Source organism: Helianthus annuus, chromosome 8 (assembly GCF_002127325.2).
Source record: "Helianthus annuus cultivar XRQ/B chromosome 8, HanXRQr2.0-SUNRISE, whole genome shotgun sequence".
NCBI lineage: Eukaryota > Viridiplantae > Streptophyta > Magnoliopsida > Asterales > Asteraceae > Helianthus > Helianthus annuus.
In genome coordinates, this window is record NC_035440.2 from 110,624,489 (window position 1) to 110,649,207 (window position 24,719).

The window sequence follows — 24,719 nt, forward strand, 5'->3', positions numbered from 1 at the left end:
TAGAGGCTTGGACGAAATTTTGGTTGTTAGGGATCTTGATTGATTGTAATCAGTTTGATAGATAATCAATAAAGATCCGGTTTGAATTGGAATTTCTGTTTTGTACTCAATTCTGTGATATTATGATCAAGAGGATTCCGCACTCTTGATTGGATTGACAATTCTATAAAGATCCATACAACCAATGGGACCTACATTATATCGTAAACAAAATATACACATAAAAGACTTTGTACAAATGCCTTGTTCATTATATGATAGAAAAACATACAAATATGTTGTAAAGAGATTGTATCAAACATAACCTTTACTTTTCTTCAAAAAAAAAAAAAAAAAAGTCAAATATATGTTCAATTTTGGTTAATTCAAATTAGACAACAAAACAATTTAGGTCTACCAAAATTCGACAAATGGCTCAGCTTGAGCCACTATTACAAAGCTTCTTAACTTAAAACGTGGCCAAACATATTAAAACCATTAATGATCACGACACCACCACCTCCCACACCCCTAACGCCAGTTCCACCACTACCGCCCATTCCCCCAAAACCACTCCATCGCTATTGCCACCACTGGGACCACCATCGTTCATTGCCACCCCCACCTGTCACCACTAGCTGCCATAAAACAACACTGGCGGCTATGAAGGTGTGCGGGGAGGACCTCCGCATAAGGCCCGTGATTTCGAGGAGCAGGCAATTTAAAAAAAAAATCTGATATATATGTTATTTTTTTTAAATAGTAAACAAACACATACCAATTACAATATAGATCCATTTACAAATCATTTTTTATGGTTTAGAATTTAACCCACTTGGCATTAGGTTTATTGAGCTCAATACTAAATTGATTTTTTTTAAATACTAGTAAAACATTATGGAAGGGCATAACTTTTCGAGCTCGAACGTGGTACGTGAATTCTCAGAGAGACGCCTTTGTAAAACAAATATTGCAGCTTAATCCATTTGACATTTTTTTCTAAAGGACTAATTTTCCCTTGATGACGGGGGTAGCCCAGATCTCGCAAAAGGACTAAAACATGTAATAGCTTAAATGGTTAAAAGGTTAATAGCTCGGAAACTATGGTAAACAGCAAAAAGAACATGTACAGTGATCAGTCACCTCACTGATTACTTGTAAACTCTCCCACAACCGCAAAAGAAAGCATGTGCACATGGAACTCTCTTTTATCCGCAGCTCCGAACCCTTCAACCTCCAAAAAGGTAAGTCCCTCACTACAAGCACAAATTCACTAGTCCAAAGTTTTCTCATTTGAGAAACACCTTTCCCTATAAAACGCAGGCCATGACAAACATGCAAAACATTCCAAGATCAGCAGAGATTACCCTAACTCTCTGATTCTTCTTATCCCTCTCGAGAACTAGCTTCATGCTTGTTTCTCTTCTTCACTTCAAATAAAACAACTTCTCCAACGATTACATTCTGGGTTGGTTCCTTATCAGTTCAGGATTCAAGGAGAACAACAATACTAGTGAACCTCTCTCCACGTCTTGCAAACGTGGGGGAACCCCACGACCTGCGTTACGCAAAGCGGAACCCTTGAACCCTTTTGCCTGACCAGACTAATCACTATCCTTGGTCTTGTATTTGTTGTAACAACATCCCTCGAGTCCATTTTCGTCATTACCTGTTTTCCCCGAATCAAGTTGCTACTTTCACAAAACAACCTGTTTAACCCAAACTTATTTTTCTCGAGATCCGTATCGACCCAAACCCGACCGTCTCCCCATACTTGATCATGATCATTATACATGGTCCGGATTACCCGGATCCAGCAATAAAACAACATACAAATCATATGCCCAATTTGGAATAAACCAACTTAATATAATATTTTCTTCCATGAAAGCGTAATTTCACATCAACATAAGCTTTCAACTTCAAATACACACCCACCCCATTTGATCAAATCTTGTAACCATCCCATACCATATTTTATTATTTCACTTTTCAATCCTCACTCCCACTCTACACCTTACCTTCGATCTCACACCAACCCACCACCGTCTGTACTATGCAAGCCACCGTGAAAGCCGGAACCCGGCCACCGTGGGTGGGGTTTGCAGCCGCCGTGTGGGTGGGAATAGCCGCCGGAAACTCCTACTGTTTCCCACTTTACTCTGACTCTTTGAAAACAGTTTTGGGGTTTTCACAACAACAGCTTACAGTTCTTGGTGTTGCTAATGATTTTGGGGAGAACACTGGGATTCTTCCTGGCATTGCTTGTAATTATTTCCCACCTTGGGCTGTGCTTCTTGTTGGGGTCTTTTCTGCTTTCTTTGGTTATGGGGTTATCTGGCTTGCTATTACTCAGACTGTGCATAATTTGCCTTACTGGGTTGTAAGTATTTCTTCATAAAGATTTATTTTTTGTTGTAAAGTTTGTATCTTTTTTATTTTGGAGTGTTTCTTTTAAAGAATAATTCTTGGGATTTGTTCAGAAGTTAATATATATAAATATACATATTTTTTTTTACAGTTTTTGGGATTTGATTGGTAGGAATTAATCTGGCTCTGCTAATTTAGTATCACTCAAATTGTTCATAATTTGCCTTATTGGGTTGTAAGTATTTCTTCATAAAGATATTGTTCATAATTTGCATTACTGGGTTGTAAGTGTTTCTTTATAAAGATTTAGTTTTTGCTAAGGCCATGTGTAGTCATTAAGCTGTTTAGGGGCGTTATGCGACAAGTGGCGAAATGTGAAAGAGAGGGCTTTATATCACAAGAGGGTGTAGTGGTAAGGGGGTTATATAACCCCTTCAATTATACATACATATGTATGTATATATATGTGTGTGAGTGGGGGGAAAGATGGTGCAAATGTTCACGCCGCTATGTCTATCGCGGCTCCAAGATTTTCCACCCCCATAGCGCCCCTGTTTCGGTGTTAGGCGGCGGTATGGGGCGCCATGGCCCTCTTCCCCGTTATAAAACGCCCCATTACACATGCTCGTATCCTTTTGATTTGGGAGAGGTTCTTTTGGAGAATGGTTATTGGGATTTGTTCAGAAGTTAATATTTTTTATGTTTTAAAAAAAAAAAAAAAAACTTGGGACTTATATTGGTAGAAATTAATCTGGCTTGCTAATTTGCTATCACTCATATTGTTCATAGTTTGCCTTAGTGGGTTGTAAGTGTTTCTTCATAAAGATTCAGTTTTTGTTGGAAAGTTTGTATCTTTTTTTTTTTTTTTTTTCTATTTGGGAGTGTTGCTTTTTGGAGAATAATTCTTGGAAAGTTTGTATTTTTTCTGATTTTGTTTTTGATTCCTGAGGACTTGAATTGATAGAATGGTTATTGGTTTTGTTTAGAAGTTAATATTTTTATTTTGAAATTCCAGATTATTTCACCTCTTAGAACTCTCATAAACAGAGTTACTTAACACTCAAAACAACCGTTTATCTGATCATTTCTCGATCCTAACTTTATTAAGTTTCTTGAATTAGATAATACGGTCGGATCTCCTTTCTTAACTAATGACAACTGTTGTTTGCAGTTATGGATTGCACTTGTGCTAGCGGCTAACAGTAGCGCGTGGTTGGGAACCGCAGTGCTCGTTACAAATTTACGAAATTTCCCGCTAAGTCGGGGCACGGTCGCGGGCCTTCTAAAAGGCTACATCGCTCTAAGTGCCGCGGTTTTCACCGAAGTATGCACCATGTTACTAAACGGGTCGTCTACACAACTCGTGCTTGTGTTCACACTCGGTATACCGATCATATGTCTCGCTTTAATGTACTACGTTCGCCCGTGTACACCTGCTTCCGAGCCCGACCCGTCGGAAAACGTTCACTTCATGTTCACACAAGCGTGTAGTCTTATACTAGCGATCTTTCTTCTAACCACAACGATCCTAAAAAACTCATTAAACCTAAACAAAACGATATCCTACACGTTTATCGCGATTGTGGTGGTTCTTTTACTATCACCGCTCGCAATCCCGATTAAAATGACCCTGTTTCCCGCCACTAAGAAGTCGATCCGGCCCGTTGACTCTTCCGACAGTTTGGATATGAAAACCGAACCGTTGCTAACGGTGTCATCTTCAAACACGAATCTTTCGAGTTTTCGTGAGAATGAATACGGTTCTGATGTAAATCTGCTTCTTGCGGTTGGAGAAGGAGCGGTTAAAATAAAGAAACGAAGGCCTAGAAGAGGTGAAGATTTTAGTTTTCGTGAAGCGATAATGAAGGCCGATTTTTGGCTTTTATGGACCACTTATTTTCTCGGGATCGGGTCCGGGGTCACGGTTTTGAATAATTTGGCCCAAATCGCGAGTTCGCTAGGGTTTGATGATACAACCACATTGATGAGTCTATTTAGTTTTTGCAATTTTCTTGGTCGGCTTGGTGGCGGTGCTGTTTCTGAATACTTTGTGAGGTAATCCTTAATTCCTTATTGTTATTATTACAATTCATGTCATGGGCTCGACCCGAAAACCCAGTTTATTTTCGCTTGGTTTTTGGCCTGTTTGAGCGCGGAAGTGTCATGTTGGTCCTAATGTTTGATTGAAAAGCTCTGTTGACCTGGTCCTGAGCAAAGCTTGGTCATAGCCTATAGGGCTGGCTAGGCCCAAATGCCCTGTTTTAAAGGTCCAGTTTCTTGAGCCCAGAGAGTAAAAAAATATTCGGTTAGGCCCAAATGCCCTGTTTTAAAGGTCCAGTTTCTTGAGCCCAGAGAGTAAAAAAATATTCATGTAATTTATTTAATTTTCATATCTTATTTAATCTTTGAGTAAATTACAACCGGTGTCCTTTACGTTTGCATCGAATTACAACGGGTGTCCTTTAACTAAAGAAATTACAGGGTCTGTCCTTTATGTTACCGGTTTTTAACACGTTATGTCCTTTAGACCTAACCTAGTTAAGTTTTTTAGGTTAAGTCTTACTATGTACCTCTCACAGGAGGGCAACATGGTCTTTTCATCTCAAGGGGGAAATCGAAATTCACGATAAATTGAGATGAAAAAACCATGTTGCCCTCATGTGAGAGGCACATGGTAAGACTTAACCAAAAAACTTAACTAGGTTAGGGCTAAAGGACATACCATGCTAAAATCTGGTAACATAAAGGACAGAGCCTGTAATTTCTTTGGTTAAAGGAACCCGGTTGTAATTTGATACAAACGTAAAGGACACCGGTTGTAATTTACTCTTAATCTTTTGTACGGGTTTAATTATATTTACATGTAATGTAAATATAAAATATGTATTTTTTTATTTCTTTTTGTGCTTTATAAAAGTAATGGAGGTATTTGGAAAAAAGATGAAGCATATTTATATTCTTCATAATTCTAAAGTTTTTTAAGTTGTATTTTAAAGTTGTACAATGTCTTATTGTCTTTTCTTAACTAAAGCATACATATATATATTTACACTACGTGTAAATGTATATATGTATGCTATTTTATTTTTGTGCTTTATAAAATGTAAATGGAGGTATTTGAAAAAAAGATATGCTTATTTTTATTCTTTATAATTCTAAAGTTTTATAAGTTCTATTTTAAAATTATATAATGTCTTGTTTTAGTTGAAAAATATAGTTTTGGTTATAATTAACTAAAGCTAAAATTAAAAAAATAAAACAAAAGTTTGAGAAAGGTTAAAGTCTGGGAACAATTGGATTGTGGTTCCTAAATAAGTCTTTTTTGTCCGGGCCTAAGTCAGTTGTTTTAGGCCCGGGTCTAATAAAACCTTTTGGGCTCGAGCCTAAATCAAACTTTTTAGACCTTCGCCTGAATCAGTCTTTTTAGGCCCGGGCTTTGTGCACCCGTGAATTTTTATGGTTTTATGTGCTTGGTACAGGTCACACACGATCCCAAGGACATTTTGGACAATGGTAACACAAATCATCATGGTGTTAACATATCTTCTATATGCATCAGCTCTAAAAGGAACATTATATGCTGCAACAGCATTACTCGGAACATGTTATGGTGTTCAAATTGCTATCATGGTATCAACATCCTCCGAGCTTTTTGGATTAAAAAACTTCGGGTTATTTTTCAATTTTATGCAGCTAGGAAACCCTCTCGGGGCACTATTATTTTCCGGTATGCTCGCGGGTTACATTTATGACACCGAAGGAGCTAAACAAGGTGGGTCTATGTGTTTGGGCCCCACTTGTTTTCGGCTCACGTTTTTTGTTCTTGCGTGTGTATGTGGTTTAGGGACCATACTGAGCTTGATTTTGACTCTTAGAATTAGACCCGTTTATCAAATGCTTTATGCTGGTGGTTCGTTCCGTTTGCCTCAAGCCTCTAGTCACTAATTTGATGACTTGTCAATAGTCGACCTATGAGGTCTATATGTTTGTTGTATGTATGTATAATAATCTTGGTCCTATGTTTAAGAGCATAAGAACACTTGTTACTTAAAAATTGAGCTTATTGTCACGATTCTTTTATGGAAATCATACTCGAATCGACATTCTGCATTGAAGTTGTTCTTAACGGCACATCTTGGAATTGTTTTTGTCGATGCTCTATGAAAATGTACGATAATATGTGTATATGATGTATAAAAAGCGAACATATACATGGTACTTAGGGGTTGTTTGTTTTTTCTTAAAAGCTCTTCCTGATCTCTTTTGTCTGCGCCGCGCAGACACGCGCATACCTTTTGTTTCGCAGAGTGTTTGTTTTTTAGAAGTGATTTCATTTAAAAACATCTGCTTGTCCTCTTATTCCAGCAGACCTGGACTTCCCTCTTCATACCACTTCCAAACCCTAGTTCTCCTTCCCTTCTCACCTCTCACCGCTGGTCGACCTGTGCTTCTCCATATCCGAGCACCACCCTTTGCATCTGTTGTTCTGCGAATATCCTTCAGCAGACTCGATCTCAACAAGAACCCATCGACGGTTAGGGTTCTGACAATAGGTTTACGGTGTTCAGATCTAAGTTCCTTTGCGGCGGCGACAATGGTAAATGTTCATATCGGCTTACGGTGTTAAGCTCTAGGGTTCGAGCAAGGATGGTGGTGGCTTTGTTCCTGGTTTAGGAGCTTTTATGCTTAATGTTATGGTAATTAATGGTCCAATATACGTTATTTGTTTGATTTTGGTTCTTTGGGGGTGGTGGAGTGGCTTTAAGTTTAGTTTGATTTGGGTTCAGTTGATGTTAAGACAGAGTAGGGTTCTATTTGTTTGATTTGGGTTTATGATTTTTTGGGTGGTGGAGGAGTGGTGGACTGGCAAAGGGTTAGGATGAATTTTAGGTTTGAACAGGAAAGATGGTAGAGGGAGAGAGGAAAGATGGTAGAGGGAGAGAGAGGTAGAAGAGAGACAAAGAGATTAAGGTAAAAAAAACAAACAATCTTCTTCATGCAGATTGCAGAGGTTTGGTCCACCTCTTCTGCTACAGGTGTATGCAGATGTGGTCTGCAGACTGCAGACGTTTTACCTTTGAGAAAACAAACAACACCTTAATAATACGATAAAAAAGATACAGGTATTACGTGACATATTTAGCTTCTTTGTAGAATCAAATCAACCCGTTTATCTTATATGATGCAAAAAAAAAAAAAGCCAATATCATATACTTGATACATAATAACACGCTAAAAAAGATACATGTATCATGTGACATCTGTAGCTCAGATTAAAATATAATAATTAATATCCGGTGAATCAATGTCACTTGAGTGTCAGATATGTGTATAATACATAAATAAATCGGTATTAGATACTTCATAACACAATAAAAAGTTATGTATATCATATGACACCTGTGACTTTTTGGCAGAATCAAATCGACCCATTTATCTGTTGATAAGGTAAACGGGTTGATATTTTAAAACATATATTCTTTTTCATAGAAACCTTAATGATGATTTGATTTTAATGACATTAGTAGCCATAAACATGGTATGTGGTACACTTGTTGTTTGAAGGTTATTGAAAGGGCCATATGGTCACATCAAAATCACAGAATGAATGATTAATTCAAAATGTGGTACACTAGTGGTTGGTTGGTGAGGAAGGCCCCGTGGCATGGCTGCCCACCACCACCTTAGTCCAAAGTCCAAACACATGGTTGGGTCATACCCAAGTGCACCATCCCCTCAGCCTAAGGTGGGCCTAACCCTGGTGGTTAATCAAAGACATTAATATCCAACAATAACTTTCTAGATCCAACTATCCAACTAGTAACTAGTCACAAACTAGAACTCAAAAAGTTTGAAATAATTTATTCACAATGTTACGTCCCATTTAAAATGCTATAACAAAATAACATATATATTTATTTATTCATATGATGTTTGTGTGAAAGAGGGTCCATCCCCCCCCCCCCCCCCCTCCCCCATTTGAAATTCCGGATGAATGAAGCACTATCCGGACGAACGTGTCTCCTTTTGGACGCTACTTAAGCGCCATATAGACATTTCCCTTTTTTGCCACTTAAGAGTTATGCTCTTAGTTCTGCAAAAAAAGTCTCTAACTCAATTTTACTATAATACAGTGCTTTTATTTATTTAACACATATACTGGTCAAAAACTATTTTGCAGACCTAAGAACATAACTTGGTTAGTCGTATAAGATTATACGAAGAGATAGCTTTTCATGTCACCAAAAGAGTCTACATTACATTAAGAGACTACATAAATACATGGAAAAATATCACATACATGGCATGCTTTTAAGAAATGTTAATACAAGAGACTTTTGCTAGTGCTTGTGCTACAATATTTCCTACAATCAAAGTTCTTTATGATGGATAGAGAAATCAATACAGAAAAATAAAAAGCAAAAGAAAAGGGAATATTAAATATTGAAGCATTTTAATAGTTTATTTTCGAGTTAAGGATATCAGATTTTTATAAAATATTTTAATCAAGTTTAATATATCAACTTTTTTTTTCATTAGAGATATAGTCAATTATATTTTTGTTATTAAAATCACAAGCAAATAAATGTTACCTTGTAATGTTTTGCAGAAAAAACTTTAAAATATCATAAATTTACATATTAAATAAAATAAAATAAAATAATAATACAATCATTTGAACAAACAAATATACTACTGATTATAATTATAATAAATCTATAATAAATAAATAAACTGATTATTCAAAACTAATTATAAACAGTTCTATCAAACAATCTCAAACACCCCTAAGTTGGTTTCAAGTTCTGAAACATGGCATCCCATTTGATCTCTTCAACACTTCTACCAAACCAATATCCACCACCACCACCACCTCTGCCGCGGTAACCGCCGCCGTCTTCATCATCACTAAACAAATTCTCTCCATACTCACCACTGTCTTCCTTACTCTCATCATGCCGGAGATCATAAACCAAAGAACCTCCAAGGCTATTCACTTTATCACCACCATATCCCACCACCGGCCGGTAGCCGTTGGTGATCAGGAGAGTTGCCGGTCGTTTATTCATCACCAATCTGATAATGAAGTAAATATTATTGCATGAATGAGATAGGATCTCTGAAAAACAAAATATGAACTACTACAAATGAGTTTAATAGGAACTTTTAGAAGCAACCTTTTTAACATGAGTTAATAGTTGAGTTCCGGGACAAATGAGTCTTAAGATACAAATTGGCTTAACGTAAGAAGTGAAGAAGTGAAGGAGGATTCTTTTTTTTTTTTTTTGAATTTTTTCCTCATCTTATTAAGCACGTATTTTAGTCCTAGAATCTAAAAAAAATTGTATAAATAACCAATGTCTTAAAAACCGTTTTTTTATTCATACCGTGTTAGGCTCTAAAATGGTTCAACCGGTTGAACCGGGTTGTACCGAGCGGTTCAACCGGGTCATTAGTTAACACTATAATTCCATAAAATACAAATAAATCTAAAAAACAATCCAATCTTAATTAAGATTTATATAACTGATTATGGTTTTATCTAAAAACAATTGTTTTCTTGTAAAATGTTATGCATTTTTAAGAGCATTTTTATTACTTATAAACAATATTACATTAGATGATGTGAGTAACAATTTCAATAGCGATTAAAACTAGATTAATTACCAACAATTGAAAGTCGGTATTACCTTAATATCGTATTTTTTTATAATTAAAAATATCAAATTTTAAGATAACGCAAACCGGTTCAATGGTTTGGACCGGTAGAACCGGATTTACCGGCGGTACATAAGACATACCGTATTTGGGTTTTATCGGCCTTTATCGTACCGGGCACGTGTCCGGTATCCGGTTTAACCGGTATAACCGGCCGGTTCATACCGGTATTTAAAACATTGGTAAATAACACTAGTAGAGTAATTACACATAATTACTCTACTAGAGGAAATACATGATTTTTTTTTATATTTTGCAACTAAACATCATACTTATGTAGATGTGAAAAATCAAAAAAGATAAAAAAAATTCCCTTTTTCACTTCTCATTTTATGATCATTTTGTATGTTAAGACTCATTTGTATCTGATCCTTACACAATTTGATTATAATGCCACTTCTTTTAACATAGTTTTTGCATTAAAAAATCCGATGCAACACCTTTCTGAACATATATAAATAACTCTAAATATTACTAAAACCGTGATATTAAATGATTTATCAATTCAATTAAATCATCAGTGCTCTCTAAATTACTCTTAAAAAAATATGTGCACGTGTAAATGGTAAAAGTAAAAACTTACACATGTGTAAATGGTAAATGTATATAAGTGTAATGTAATGTAATTTTTATTAATATACAAATCATGTAAATTTACACATAACATTATTTTCTTATGTTGTATTTTAATAATAAAGATAGTAAAAAGGTAAAGTCCTAAGAATTTGATTTAGTGGTAAGATGCTTGCCCTCTCTAATAGAGATACAGATACAATTTCTGTTCGGACTATTTTCGATGGACATTGGGGTGAAGGGACGAATCAGGGGTTTAATCCTGAGTTTTGAGCCTGACGGGGGTGAGTGTTTATGGATTCCATCCAGTTGCTGCGTATTGGGGGTACATTCTCACAGCGGTCATGGAGTCTACCTTGTATATAGCCGGAGCAGGGTGGGTTTAGCTGAGTTCTTATTTTATCTTTCGTGTGTATATCACATTTATACATTATAAAATACAAAAAATATGGATCACTTGTTGTTAAATTACCTGTTACTTCTCTTCACCATGGCAGCTTTCCATCTCGTGCTATAGCTCCTTGTCTTGACCATAACCATAGCCGAATCGTTGCGATGAATCCATGTTCGAACATATCGAGCCAATGTTCTCTTGGATTTCTTGATGGCCGCAATTAGTTTAGCCATTGGGTGTGAACCAGATGACTTTCTAGCGAGCTTGAGAATCTCAAGCCTGTGTTTGGCTATGGAGATTCCCATGCTTTGAAGAAACTCGTGGTTGAGATACGCAATGTCGTCTTCTTCGAGTTGATTTTGCGAGAAAGCGATTGCGTATTCGTGAATGAATGGAGGTTCAAGGTTAGATTTTGATAGCCATGAAAACCAGTCCATGGCTAGCTTGATGTGTTTTATGGGTTGCTTTGAGTGGAAGATAACGCGTATATATAAAGTAAAGGGGTCAAAATTTTAAAAGGTGTAAAAAGAGAAAAAGTCAAGAGATAAAAAATAAAATAGCTAACTCGTTTATTTATACGGAGTGTGTGGGGGACATGAAAAGTGGCGTTATTCGATATATGACTGCTACGCCAGCACGCGTCGTCCACAACATCTTTTCGGTAATTACAGACGACAACTTTTGGAGCATCGTCCACAACATCTTTCCGGTAATTGGAGGTTGTCCCCAAGGTTTCGGAATTCATCAGGTGATCATGGCGGGTTATAGACAATTTTATTTACTTTTATCTTCTTTATTTACCTTTTAGTGAATTCTGAAAGTAATTAACGACTGATGTTAGCCGTAGCATAATTTATGTAGGTAATTAACGACAGATGTTAGCCGTTGTAGAATTTCCATCGGTGTTGCTTCTTTTCCTTATAGTGAGTTGTTTATTAATGGATTATTAAAGCGACAATACAATGGAGCAAAGAAGATGTGTTAATTAGGTAAAGAGTACTAAAAGGCTAAAAGAGGATTAATGTAATGAGTACAATGGTATGAGGTTGGAATTCTAAAAAGTCCAAATGGAAACAGGATATAAATTTTTCATATGGTGGTTAAAGTTAGAAGAAAAATGGAGTTTGTGGGGTCTCTAAGTATGAATTGTGCAAGTTTAAGTGAAGACCAAGAAATCTTTCATTGAAAATTAAAGCACCATATTAGGCATTGGAAAAATGCACATAACCACCATTTGCCACCTTTGCATGCATTAATATTGATTTGGGCCTCAATCTTTATCAAATTCAACTTTAGGTCAACCAATCAAACTAACTATTTAATTTTTTCTAATTTACCACCGAAAATTTTAATCTATGGTTTAGTTGGTATGGTTAATGATGTAGAAATAGTTGCGCCATATACATACAAGTAAATGATAAGATTTTTTTAAAGGAAAATAACATGTTATTGAATGGTACTCCTTGACATATATTTGGTGTCACAAAAGGTGGTGCTATTACTATAAGTTCGAGAAAATATTTAACAAACAATGTCACTATGATGTCTACGTTTAGCGAGGAGCTGACCAGTGAGGAGCTATTATACGCTTATTATATAGTTTTCACGAGTTTAATTTGTTAAATAAGTTTACTGAGAAAAACGAAAAACTTTGTTTGACGAGTACTTTTTTAAGTGTTTCTTAAACCTTCTCACAACTTAAAAAAGCTTAAGCTTCAATTCGATGTTAACGATAGTTTTAGCATCAACTCAAAGCTTTAGTTGCAACTCTTAACTATGATTGCAACTTCAACTACTTTTATCAAACATTTCTTTAAATCATTCCCTTATAACTCAATAAACTGATGGAATTAGATATCACCATATAAAATAATGGATTTAATTTTATCTTTCTTGTAATGCATGTAACAAATTTCATCATTACTATGTACACATATATAATTATAATTATGATCTAAGTAAAACTAGATTATATAAAAGTTTACTATGTTGGGTAAACGTTCCTTTTATTTACCCCTCTCCTTCATGAATTGCATTTGAAATTGTAGGGTAAAGACAGAGCAAAAGTAACCTAGGAATATGGCATTGTGTCCCATGTGAATAGGACAGTGAGTTATCATTCTAAACCTTTTATTTCAAGATATATTAAATAAACATAATTAATATGTTTGCTTCTTTTTTATGTTTTTATTTGATCACATCACATGCAAGAACCAATTAGGACAAAAGACATTTCTATGTAAACTTAAATAATACTAGTAATATTCTTCCGCGCATTGCGGCGGGTATTAGGTCGGTATCGGTTTTATTCATTATGGTACTAATACGGTATTGGCACTCGATATATCACCGAAATAAAAAACCCAAAAAATAAAGTTATGCTGTGACCAAAATGATATCGACACGTGTTTTACATCGGTTGAAAAACTTTAAAACAAATATCAATAATGGTTCTGATAGTACCGGTACCGATGTTAGGAACCGACATGCCATCAGTGTTGCTAGATGATCAGTTTGGTTTGTCACATACCAACACTCTCTATAGCTTAAGGTATATAATATTTTCTCTATATTATTACCAAAGTTGTTCATATGATATTGGTTCGTTTCGTCACAAAAAATAATAAAAGAAATCAATTATATTTGACCTATCTGATTTGAACAAAACTTTTATTGAAGCGTAGTTAAAAGTAAGCACGTCGTAACACTATATTTGTAATTTTAAAAAGCATAACTCTACATTATTAGAATAACGAAAAGGTATAATGACGTTGATTTACAAAAAAAAAAAAAAAAGAAACTAAAAGTAAGGTGGTTTTGATAACACTTACGTTTGTACTTCGATTGCTTGTACGTTAACACTCACAACTCATTTTGAACTTTTTTTTTTTGTCCATGTGGGTAAAAATAGACATGTTTAAATTAATATTTGTTTAAAATTTACATAATAAAATAAAAGTTATAATAGAAAATAAATAAATTATAAAATATTGTATCATAGAATAAAACTTAAAAGAAAACAAAGTTATAACAATAAATAAATATTTAGTTGTTATTCATCGTCAGTCTAAATTAATATATACAAATAAATATTTTATTTTTAACATAATTTCATTTTAACAAAATATATACCGGAATGTTGAGGAAATAAAATTAAACACAACTAAGTACTTAAGTTTATGGAAATAAATTAACGAACGTAAGTTATTAAAGAAATATCAAATTAACTGATAAGAGATATATGATAAAAAAAATGAAAAAAGAATTAATAAAAGTAAAAAATAAATGGGAAACGGATTATGATTTTAAAAACAGTAAAACAAAATAATTAAAAACTATAAAAAGATTAAATAATAAAATATAAAAAGCTATATATTATTATAAAAATAAAGTTACTATTCATGTCGACTCGTCAACAATATATATACTAGTGGACTTCCCCGCGCGTTGCGGCAGGAAGTCGGTATCGGGTCAATTCATAAGGTATCCGTATCGTAATTGGCACTTTGTATAGTGATCAAAAGATAAACCCAAAAAAATAAAGTCATTATATACCCTAAAGGATATCGACACATATTTTACATCGATCAAAAAGTTTAAAAATGAATATTGATAAAGGTTTCAAAAGTATAAATACCGATACCGATGTTCAGTTGAAATCGACGTGGTACTGATGTTGTTCGGACGATATCAGTTTTGTTGTCACTGACACTCGTTGTAGCTTATGTCTTATAATATAAAAAGATACTCTATATCGATATCGAAGTTGTTCGAGCAAAAAAAATCAAATATAATTGACTCACTCAAATTTTAACAAAGGTTTTATCATAACACCGATAAAATAAGTATGTCGCAACGGTACATTCAGAGTTTTATAAAGCATTACAATATTATTAGAATAACGAAAAATGAGGGTTACTTTATAAAACATTGTATCTTATAAATTTTAAGAAAAGATAAAATATGTTTGAAAATGTCACACCCTCAAATTTCCACATGCGGAATATTACCGCGAGGCGTTTGACTGACCAGGATCATGCCACCAATCATATTGAACAATTTATTTAGAATAAGTAAAGCCCATCACTATCAATACGATTAGTGACTAAGTGTTCAAGAGTCCAAAACAAAGTCTAAGTATCAGCGGAAGCATAAAGTTCAAATTCCAAACAAAAGTATAAAACCATAATTGTTTAATAAAAACCCATCAATGATTCTCCGCATCAACGACACTCCCACTATGCAAGCTCCTGCAATATACCTAACGACCTGCAAAGCATGTAGTAGTGTATCAACATAAAGTTGACAAGTTCACAATTTATCAGTGCTGTTTCAAAAAACATACGTTGTTAAGTTACTCAGTTTTATAAAACATGTCATGGGGAGCTACCCCATCTTTAAGCTACTAAACTATGCCATACCGAAACTAACTGTAATGTTGTTGGTGCCCCAAGTCAATGCCTATCATCATTGACTAGTTGCCCAGGCATAAAAGTTCACTCCCGTGCTCTGCGGCACGGTGTGAGGTTCGTCAAACCTAATATGTGACAACTGTCAAAATTCCAGGTATCCGTACAACTATTAAACCATGATTAATGCTTAATGACTGTGCTGAATTACAATTAGTGACTTGAATAGCCTTCTGGTTATTGCTATGATACATACATATGCAACACATATTGCTTAATGTCATATCATTATTGCATGAGAACTTTATTGACTCAAATGATGCACGAAACACAGTTACCACAGTTATCAGACAAATAAAAAAAATGCTGACGGAGTTCAGTACATAGACAGACAAGGTGTTGAGACACAGGATAAGCCAGAAACCCAGTATTACACTAGTATAGTGTGTAGGAAAGTAAGGATCACAAAACTGCTTTCCTAGAGATAGTTTAAGTGCTGGAAAGTGCCTAAGACTCACATAAACTGCAGAATTCTGCAGAAAATCAGCAAAATCAGCATTTAAACACTCTAATATCATGCAGAAATATGGTTAAATGGTCCTGAATGCTTTCCTAAGTGTTGGGAATCGAAACTGTCACAAAAGGTAACATAAAGCACACTAAACTGCATAGTTTAGCACCTTAACGAACCGGTAACCAACCGAATAATCGGACACTACCCGAAACACCAAATTTTCACTAGAAGCATTGTTTTAACATTACCAAGCTAGTTATGATCCCCGAACATCATAACACATCACATAACAACTAGTAACTAAATCCCTAACTAGAATACTTGAATTTTTACTATGAACTAACTTTCTAGTTTAAACCTAGACTATAACACCCCCCCCCCCAACCTAGTAATCGGCCAACATGAGGCCCCACCTTGAGATTTTATTTTGTTATAATTATGGATCTTGTTCCTTCATTTTCAACACATAAACCAAGAGTTAAACTCAAGAGATGGATTATTAGAATAACCTTAGAGATCATAACTCTCATTTCATCACAAACTCACAACACACTTTCTTCTCTTCCTCTTCCCCTTGCTATCGGTCGTAACCTCATCACCACACACCACCATCATTCAATCTTCATCCATCCAATCCATACACATACAAAGGTGTTAGAAGGTGCACAAAGAAGCTTGGAGCTTTTGGAAGCTAAAGGACCTTCTCCATTTGCTTTTATCCACTTTATTTCTTCTACTAATCATCCCTAGCCTTGAGCTAGTGGTAAGAACATCATACTCTTCATTTTACATCTTGTTTGAGTGGTTAAAAGATGATACATGTTGTTAATAATAAAGAACACTAAGAATCAAGAACTTGAAACATGAACATAAGCTTAAAATCTTAAAGAAATCATGTTGTTTAGTGTTGTTGTGATACTTGATGATTGATTGTTTATGTTAATGATATAGATCATCATATGATCTTGCTAGATGATGATTAAAAACATAATCTAGCAAGATGAGATGATAAAAATGTTAAAGATCAATGGATCATCCTCACATAAGTCATGAACTTGAAAGAATAAATTGTTTTCTTGTTAAGTGATGATTAAAGTAAGTGTAAAGTCTTGTAGATCTAAGATTTCAAGTATGATTTTTCAAGAAATCAAGTTAAAAATACTAAGTTTACTTAATCTTGGTCCTCAAAGAAATCAACCATGTTTTAGAGGTTAAACAAGTGTAGAATCATGTATTTAACAAGAAAAATCCAAGAAGAAACATTTTTAGAAAATGTGATTATAAGTTGTAAAGAACTAACTTCTTTAAAAATGATGTTTTTAAAGAAACAACCATACTTTAAAGGGTAACTAAGCTTACTAAACACACTAGTAAGTTACTACAAATTTTTGTAAATTTTCAAGTTCATGAAGTAGTAGTTATGCTTGATTTTGGCAAAATTGGTAAGTATAGATTGATTGTTGATTGATTGTGTTGATTTACAAAAGAAAATGATAAGCCTTGAAGGCATGGAAACCTCTGTTTTTAGGGGAAACTATGGCAAAATTTTTCTAAAAATTAAACATTTAGAAAAATATTCTTAAACAAATACTTACAAATATATTTTAACCATGAATTTTCATATAAAGTTTGCCATAAAACAAATACTTACAAATATATATTTTCTCAAACCAACATGAAATACATTATTTTTTTGGAGAAAATGTATTTTCTTAAATAAACTTGAAATATATTATTTTTGGATGAAAAATGGGTTTATATATACTTTCTATGTTAGACTTGGAAATATACTATTTTGAGACTTGTATGAGATTTATAAGTATTTTTGCCAAAAAAAGAATTGTAAGTAATTTTTCTAAGTAATATTTCTTAAAATATATGTTTTGAAAATATATAGTGATGTATTTTTACTAGAAATATTATTCCGGGAAAATTAATACAAAAATTAAGTATAAGGATACTTAATAAACACAATAAAAATAAGTATTCTTGTACGTATAAATACACACCGGATTACGCCACCGATACTTGGCAAAAATATACAAGTATAAGAATACGAATACAAATACACCCATCCTTGGGAATGATATACATGTATAAATACATAAAGGTAACATGTTAAAATATATAATTTTAACAATTATTCCAAAATGAAATAAATGTAATTTAAGTTAAAATATTTATTATTTTAACAAATAATTACATAGTTTAGAATAATATTAAGGACACAAAGAAACGTAACTCAAAGACACTAATTAATACTAAGTCAAGGCACGACCCGCTCGTCTAATAGACCGTAGTACGTTGTAGGTAGTCGCGTATGCCAGAAGAAGCCTTGAGTTTCAATTGGTTACGAAGAATGCAAGACTGTGAGTTCATGTCCCCCTTTTCTTTTAACTGTTTTGTAACTTCGGGGGTGGAGTACATGTTACAAACTGTTTACAAACGTTTATATGTGGTATGGTTAGCTAAGGAAAGGTACTACTAGATCATGCGAGTGGTGGGTACAACGCTTAAGATCATTAATCCTCGTTGTAGGACCAAGGGACATGAGTGATAGATCTATTTGGGTGTAGCGAGCCCCGCCCATGTGGACCAGGGTTTGGCCCATGAGGTGACTATGTCTTACAGCGGAAGCCCGGTGCAAAATCTGCTAGGTTTGAGCCTTCCTGCATCACGTCACATATATTAATGGCCTTGCAAACCATTAATCGATCTGTTCTTTGTTTTCCTTGTTTACTTTCATACAAGGGTTTACAAACATACATACTTACAATGATTTCAAAGGTTTATTCGTGCACACATACAAAACACATGAACTCGCTCAACTTTTGTTGATGTTTTCAAACTACATGTATTTCAGGGATTTAAATGTGGATCTGGCGGGCGTTTGGAGGTTTCAAGTAATAATGGAAATAAAAGATGTCATCCGAAGTCTAAGGGTTTGGATAGTGTGTCTTATCCTAGATAAGACACATCTTTCAAAGCCTGGTTTTATTTAAAGTCTTTTGTCGAGTCCTTATGGAACTCTAAAACTATTTGCATGGTTTGTAATATGGATTCAAAGTCTGTGTTGGGATTTCAAGACAATGATGTTTGTTATATTTTAAACTTAAGTAATGGATGATCATCTTTAGTTTTATCATATAGTTGTTTGTTATGGTTGAATGCAATGATATTAAGCAAGTCACACATAATCACGCTTCCGCAAAAGTCAGGGTGTGACAGTTTGGTATCAGAACTTCGATTGTAGCGAACTAGGATTCCTTCTCGAGTCTAGACTACAATCATTAGGGCTCTCACGAAAATATTTTTACAACATGTTTTCATTGCATAGACAAAACGCCCAGATCCAAGGAACAAACATTTTTACAAACGGAAAGACACGAAACACAATGCAAGATTACTTTTGTGGTTTAGTCTAGGAGACTAGGAAGGATAGAAAGGATTTGTGAGGAATAACGAGGATACATGATTTCATGATACATTGTCTTTGATTGCATACTAAATGATAGTGGTTAATATAGTGCATATGTTATGATTAATCTGTTACAGACACTATGTCTTCATTCGAGAGTGGATTGTCCGACACTGATGACCCTATGGCTATTGTCTCCGATGACGAGATCGCACCGGAGCCAGAGATCTTTACATCCGATATTGAGAGCGACCCAGACATGCTATCAGACGACGATGACGACTTTCAGCCGTTTGTGTTGCTTGACTTTGGAGATGACTTACCGCTTGCTGATGGTATTCCAGACGAGGATCCTTTTGTTATTCCCATTCCAGCCCATTATCATCTTATCATCGGGCATCCCGATGGTGAGCATATTGGCACCGATCCTTGCTCCTGTTCCTTTAGTGGTCATCCCTCCTGAGGATTGGCCTTTTGATGATCTGTTTGATGATGACTTTGATCTGTTTGTTGATGGTCCTCCTGATGACGCTCATGGTGATGGAGAGCTAGACGAGGACGTTGTTGCTATTCCACCTCTCGAGATCCCCGTTATTGAGATTTCCTCTGACACTAGTTTGCACTCTGTCTCAGATTCCTTTGAGTCTGTGACGTCTTCCACCTTACATGCAGTTGGATTACGACGCTATGCCACCGATTCTGATGATGATACGGCCATGTCAGCTACATCATCTCCTCCACACGATCCCGAGCTTGATCTTGAGCTAGATTTCGTTCCTGCTGATCAGCCTTACATTGCACCTGCTGATCCTGAGCCCTTACCTGATCATGACCCTATTCCTTTTGGCATACCAGACCTTGCACCCCTTATACCTGATCCAGTTCCTACACACGTTGACCTTCCTGTTATTGAGCCACTTATTCCTCCACCTGCACCCGCACCCGCTGATGTTGCTTCTTTTCATCATGTGGAGTCTGATGTTCATCGTGTTGATTTACATATCGTTTTCTTGCAGGACATACCCGCACCCCGTCCAGGGGAAGGTACTTCAGGCCAGCAGCCTAGTCATGATCCTTATGTTTCAGCAGCATTTTCTCAGGCCCCTCAGTCTGCACCTTTTGCTCCTTTCACATCTTCGCCACTTGATGAGCCATTTCGATGGTTCCCACCATACACCATGCCGATTTCGGGTCCCTACCATCCCTCTCATTTTGTTGGTTATACACGGGATGAGTTACTTTTATCACTTCAGCTCCAGTTTGAGGTTATGAGTCGCAGGATTTTGGAGCTTGAGATGACCCCGTGTCCTTTACCGTGTCCTTGTCAGCCTGCTTTTGTTCCCCCTCATGCATCACTGTCACACCCCAATATTCCACGTGTTACCGGTGGGCCCGGCGGAGAGTATCGTGACTTAGTTGATATCATCATTGTCAACACACACAATAATATAGCACAGCGGAAGGCTGGGTAAATAAACTATTACAAACCATACTGTCTGTAAATTTTCGAGTACATGAATAATACAGACCGGAATGTAATAAGATCCACAGGTGGATCATAAAGTACAAGAAAACAAAAACTATAGACTCCGGGTATCTATTGGGATTTGCAAGTTCCTCTATAACACCCTATATAGCTCCAGTCTATTTCAAGAAGTACCTGTCAAGTCAATCTTTAGGAAAATACGTCAGTATACACTGGTAAATACAATTTAACTGACTCGTTTTGAAAACATTTAGGAAAATTGATTTAGATGCACAAGGCACAAATCCTTTATAACTTGGGACAATCTTATTAAAATCTTGTATACAGTTTTACATGCTTGTCATACATGTGGGGCCGGTTTGTAAGCCGGACATGATTAACTGACTCACCACTTATAGAACCCACAAAGGAGTTATCCCCAACTTGTGGGTAAATTAATATTTAGCATTTGCATCTGTCGGGTGTATGCCTGCACCCCGTGCATAGGTCGTGGCCATTAATAACTTAAATGAGTCAAGGATATCCAGGACACGGTCGTTAACCCCCAAATGTTTATGTTATCAAACAATACAGATTAAAACGGGTTATGCGGATTTATTAAATCGTAATCCGACATAATAATCCCATACCCGACCAAGCGGTATTAATATACCGTATCCCAAGCCCGTATAGGGAAAATAAGTTAAAAGTATTTACCTGATGTAGCAGTAAATCCCTAAAGTTCCTAAAAGGCACTTTTTACCGGAAGCTATAAATCTGTATAGAAGGTTTAATTATCTATTAGGATGCTAATGGGTCTTTACTTAAGTCAAAGACTTAGACCGACTAGCTAGAAAGAAACCTTACGGACCTAACCGGTAGATTAAACGGAAACCGGGATAGAATGTGATTTAGACCCGACAAGCTTGGATACTTGTATAATATGGGTAAACTAAACACATTCTGGAAAATGAGGTTTTAATGACAAAGTTAAGCCCGTTTCGGTTATTTTACGTAAACTAGTCACGTAAGCCGTTTCGAACGCGTAAATGCGTAACGGGTAACCGGACAAGCTATAAACAGGTCTTAATCATTATTATGGTCAAAATATGTTAATATATTAGTAGTATATCAACATTTATGCCCAAAAAGCAATTTAAACCAAAATAAGTCCCATAAGGGTATTTTGGTAATTTTGATGCTCATAAAAGAGTTTATTTATAAAGCTGAGTTCCAGGTATGATTAGATTAGTAAAAACATGTATTTTATTGAGTTATATCAGTAGGATACTTAACATATGGAAAATATACCTTTTATAACCAATTATGCACCGTAGGGGCATTTTGGTAATTTTACATAGGCTTTTAAGGGTTAAAAATAGGTTTCTGAGTTTAGAACATTAACTTACTGTAATATTATGTAATTTAGTTTAAAACATCAGTAGGTTATGAGTTTTAAATGGTAAATATAGTTTTGACCCATACTAGGTGTTAAAAACGCTTAATATGCGATTTAAAGGGCTAATTTGGTAAAAATAAGAAATCTGATATTTTGGTCAGTTTATAAGGCTCAAAATATTATATTTATCATTTGGAATGAGTAGAAAAAAGTTTGGCTTCAAAATGTTATGTAAAACTCAATTTACGCATGAAAAGGGTAAAACCGGTAATTACCGAAATTAGGCTATAATCCTATGTTAAGCTCAGCCTAAAAATAAATAAAAATCTTCAAAAATACCAAAATATTATTTAACGTCAGTAGGTAAAAAGATTGGTGTCGAAAATCGGGTTTAGATGGGCCTTATGCTAATTACGCTTTTTAATTACTAAGAAGTCCCTTAATTACGCTATTGAGCATAACTCCCATTCTAAACCTCAAACTGATGTCAAATTTTCAGGACATGTCTAAATATCAGTAGCAAAGGTTTTAGTCCATTCATATTGCTAAAAATCTCAGTTTTATGCAAAAAGGGCGTTTTAGGCATTAATGAGCATAATTACGATCAAGAACATAAATTACAAACGATTAGGCACCATGCAATATAACTTTAGAGAGTTATACTACAATGTATTATGGTCCTAATGGAAGCTTAAAACATGGAAGAAATAAGCTTGAATGGGTCAGAACTGAAAGTCATAGCAAAAGTCAAGCTTTTGCGACTTTCGGTTATAATCTGCCCTTAGACGATTAATTGTCGGATTAGGACTGATAAAACATGTTTATATAGTCATTACCGAGTCATTAGAATGTTATAATATAATTTAGAACCTCTGGTTTATTAATTAGAATCATTTTTGTCATTTCTGTCCAGTTTAACTTTTTGTCAAACTACTTTGACCCGACATTTAATCAGTCAAACGAGATAATTAGGAGACACCCTTTCAGGGGTTAATCACCTATGCTAATGTGGTTTCATAACCACTTTCAATTTGATCAGTGGTTAAGCCACATGTAATTAAAACGAAAGTCAAACTGATTAAGCACTAAGTTTGACTTTTAAGTAATTAAGCTAAATTAAACAACTAAACAAGTAATTAGAGGCTTACTAATGGTCCTAGCAATCTTTTCTACACTTCAATTCTTCTCCAAGTCCTTAGCAAGCTCCAGAGATGAGTAGAGAAGCAATTGTTGCAAATGTGTGTCAAGAACAAATGAACTAGCTTTCATTATATAGTGATTTCCATGATTTTAGATCACTTCCAGGTGTTTTTGGGGGCCCTAGGATCACCCCAGGTGTCCTAGCTAGTGATTTAAACCGACATATAGTTCCAAACATCGTTACAACCTAGACTAAGGCGGTGGAACAGCCAAACCCGCACCTGGCATGATTTTTCTATTACTGGCATGCTGAGGCGGGCCGCGTAAGACTTAAGGGGGGTCTTACGCGGGCCGCGTGGACCGGGAAAACTGGTAAAACAAGTTTAAAACTTGGCAGTTTCAGTCCCTGAACGTTTTAAACCCTTTTTAACTTCATTTTTGGCAATCAAGGCCCTTGTAGTTAATTTCTTGGAGCCCAAGGAGGTATAAACAAACTTCGTTAGGCTCGGGTTCGTTAGATTCCTTCATAAACGCAAGTTTCATCAAGTTGACGCTTTTAGCCCAAAGTTTAGAAAACATGCTTAACGATCTCGGAATCACGTGAAATTTTTATCACACATTCTCGGGAGTATATTTGAATATTACGAAGCCTCGGTTTCGTTAAAAGGCCACTCAGAGGTCAGAATTGACATATTGACACTTTTAACCCTTGTAATTTATAATCTTCCGATTATTTTCACAAACGGCTTCGCATATCCAATCAATCACCCAATTAAGAATATTTTCTTCACGTGTGGTCATTCAGAGGCTCAAGTTTGGCATATTGACACTTTTAGTCCTTTCGTTTGCATATTTTCACTAGTTGTCAACTTTAGTTCCTTAAACTCAATCTTTCACGTCACCGGAGTTTAGACACGTGTCTATGTATAATTGGACACGTTTTTACGTGGTGTTACATCCTCACCCCCTTAAAAGAAATCTCGACCCCGAGATTTACTGGAACAAGTGAGGGTACTTCTGTTTCATAGTGGACTCAACTTCCCACGTATACTTGGGACCTCTACTAGCGTCCCACTTAACCTTTACTATAGGTACATATTTTCTTCGGAGCTTTTTGACTTGCCGGTCCTCGATCAATATGGGTTTCTCGATGAACCTCAAGCTTTTATCAACTTGTACGTCTTTATGAGACATAGCCAGAGATTCATCGGCTAAACATTTCTTGAGATTACAAACGTGGAACACATCATGAATTCCACTCAGCTCCTCTGGCAAGTTTAACTTATAAGCTACACTGCCGACACATTCGATGATCTCGAATGGTCCTATATATCTAGGG

General features: G+C 35.4%; 2 protein-coding genes across 2 annotated transcripts; one reads left to right on the forward strand and one right to left on the reverse strand.

Annotated features, from left to right (window-relative positions):
• Positions 1–1,831: 1,831 nt before the first annotated feature.
• LOC110873655 (protein NUCLEAR FUSION DEFECTIVE 4) lies at positions 1,832–6,459 on the forward strand. Its single transcript, XM_022122636.2, has 3 exons — positions 1,832–2,362; positions 3,521–4,404; positions 5,829–6,459. The coding sequence occupies exons 1-3, from the start codon at positions 2,036–2,038 to the stop codon at positions 6,292–6,294; spliced, it is 1,677 nt and encodes a 558-aa protein (XP_021978328.1). The 5' UTR covers positions 1,832–2,035; the 3' UTR covers positions 6,295–6,459.
• Positions 6,460–8,966: 2,507 nt separating this feature from the next.
• Positions 8,967–11,502, reverse strand: LOC110873656. The gene is made up of 2 exons (XM_022122637.2): positions 11,114–11,502; positions 8,967–9,426 (listed from the first exon to the last, which is right to left on the reverse strand). The coding sequence occupies exons 1-2, from the start codon at positions 11,470–11,472 to the stop codon at positions 9,138–9,140; spliced, it is 648 nt and encodes a 215-aa protein (XP_021978329.1). The 5' UTR covers positions 11,473–11,502; the 3' UTR covers positions 8,967–9,137.
• Positions 11,503–24,719: the final 13,217 nt, after the last annotated feature.

Excerpts from the sequence above, each read along its gene's own strand:
- LOC110873655 (XM_022122636.2), top strand. The coding sequence starts at position 2,036 with ATGCAAGCCACCGTGAAAGCCGGAACCCGGCCACCGTGGGTGGGGTTT. Across the intron at positions 2,363-3,520 it reads ATAATTTGCCTTACTGGGTT|TTATGGATTGCACTTGTGCT; the intron begins GTAAGTATTTCT and ends TGTTGTTTGCAG. Across the intron at positions 4,405-5,828 it reads GTTTCTGAATACTTTGTGAG|GTCACACACGATCCCAAGGA; the intron begins GTAATCCTTAAT and ends TGCTTGGTACAG.
- LOC110873656 (XM_022122637.2), bottom strand. The coding sequence starts at position 11,472 with ATGGACTGGTTTTCATGGCTATCAAAATCTAACCTTGAACCTCCATTC. Across the intron at positions 9,427-11,113 it reads ATGGTGAAGAGAAGTAACAG|ATTGGTGATGAATAAACGAC; the intron begins GTAATTTAACAA and ends CTTCATTATCAG.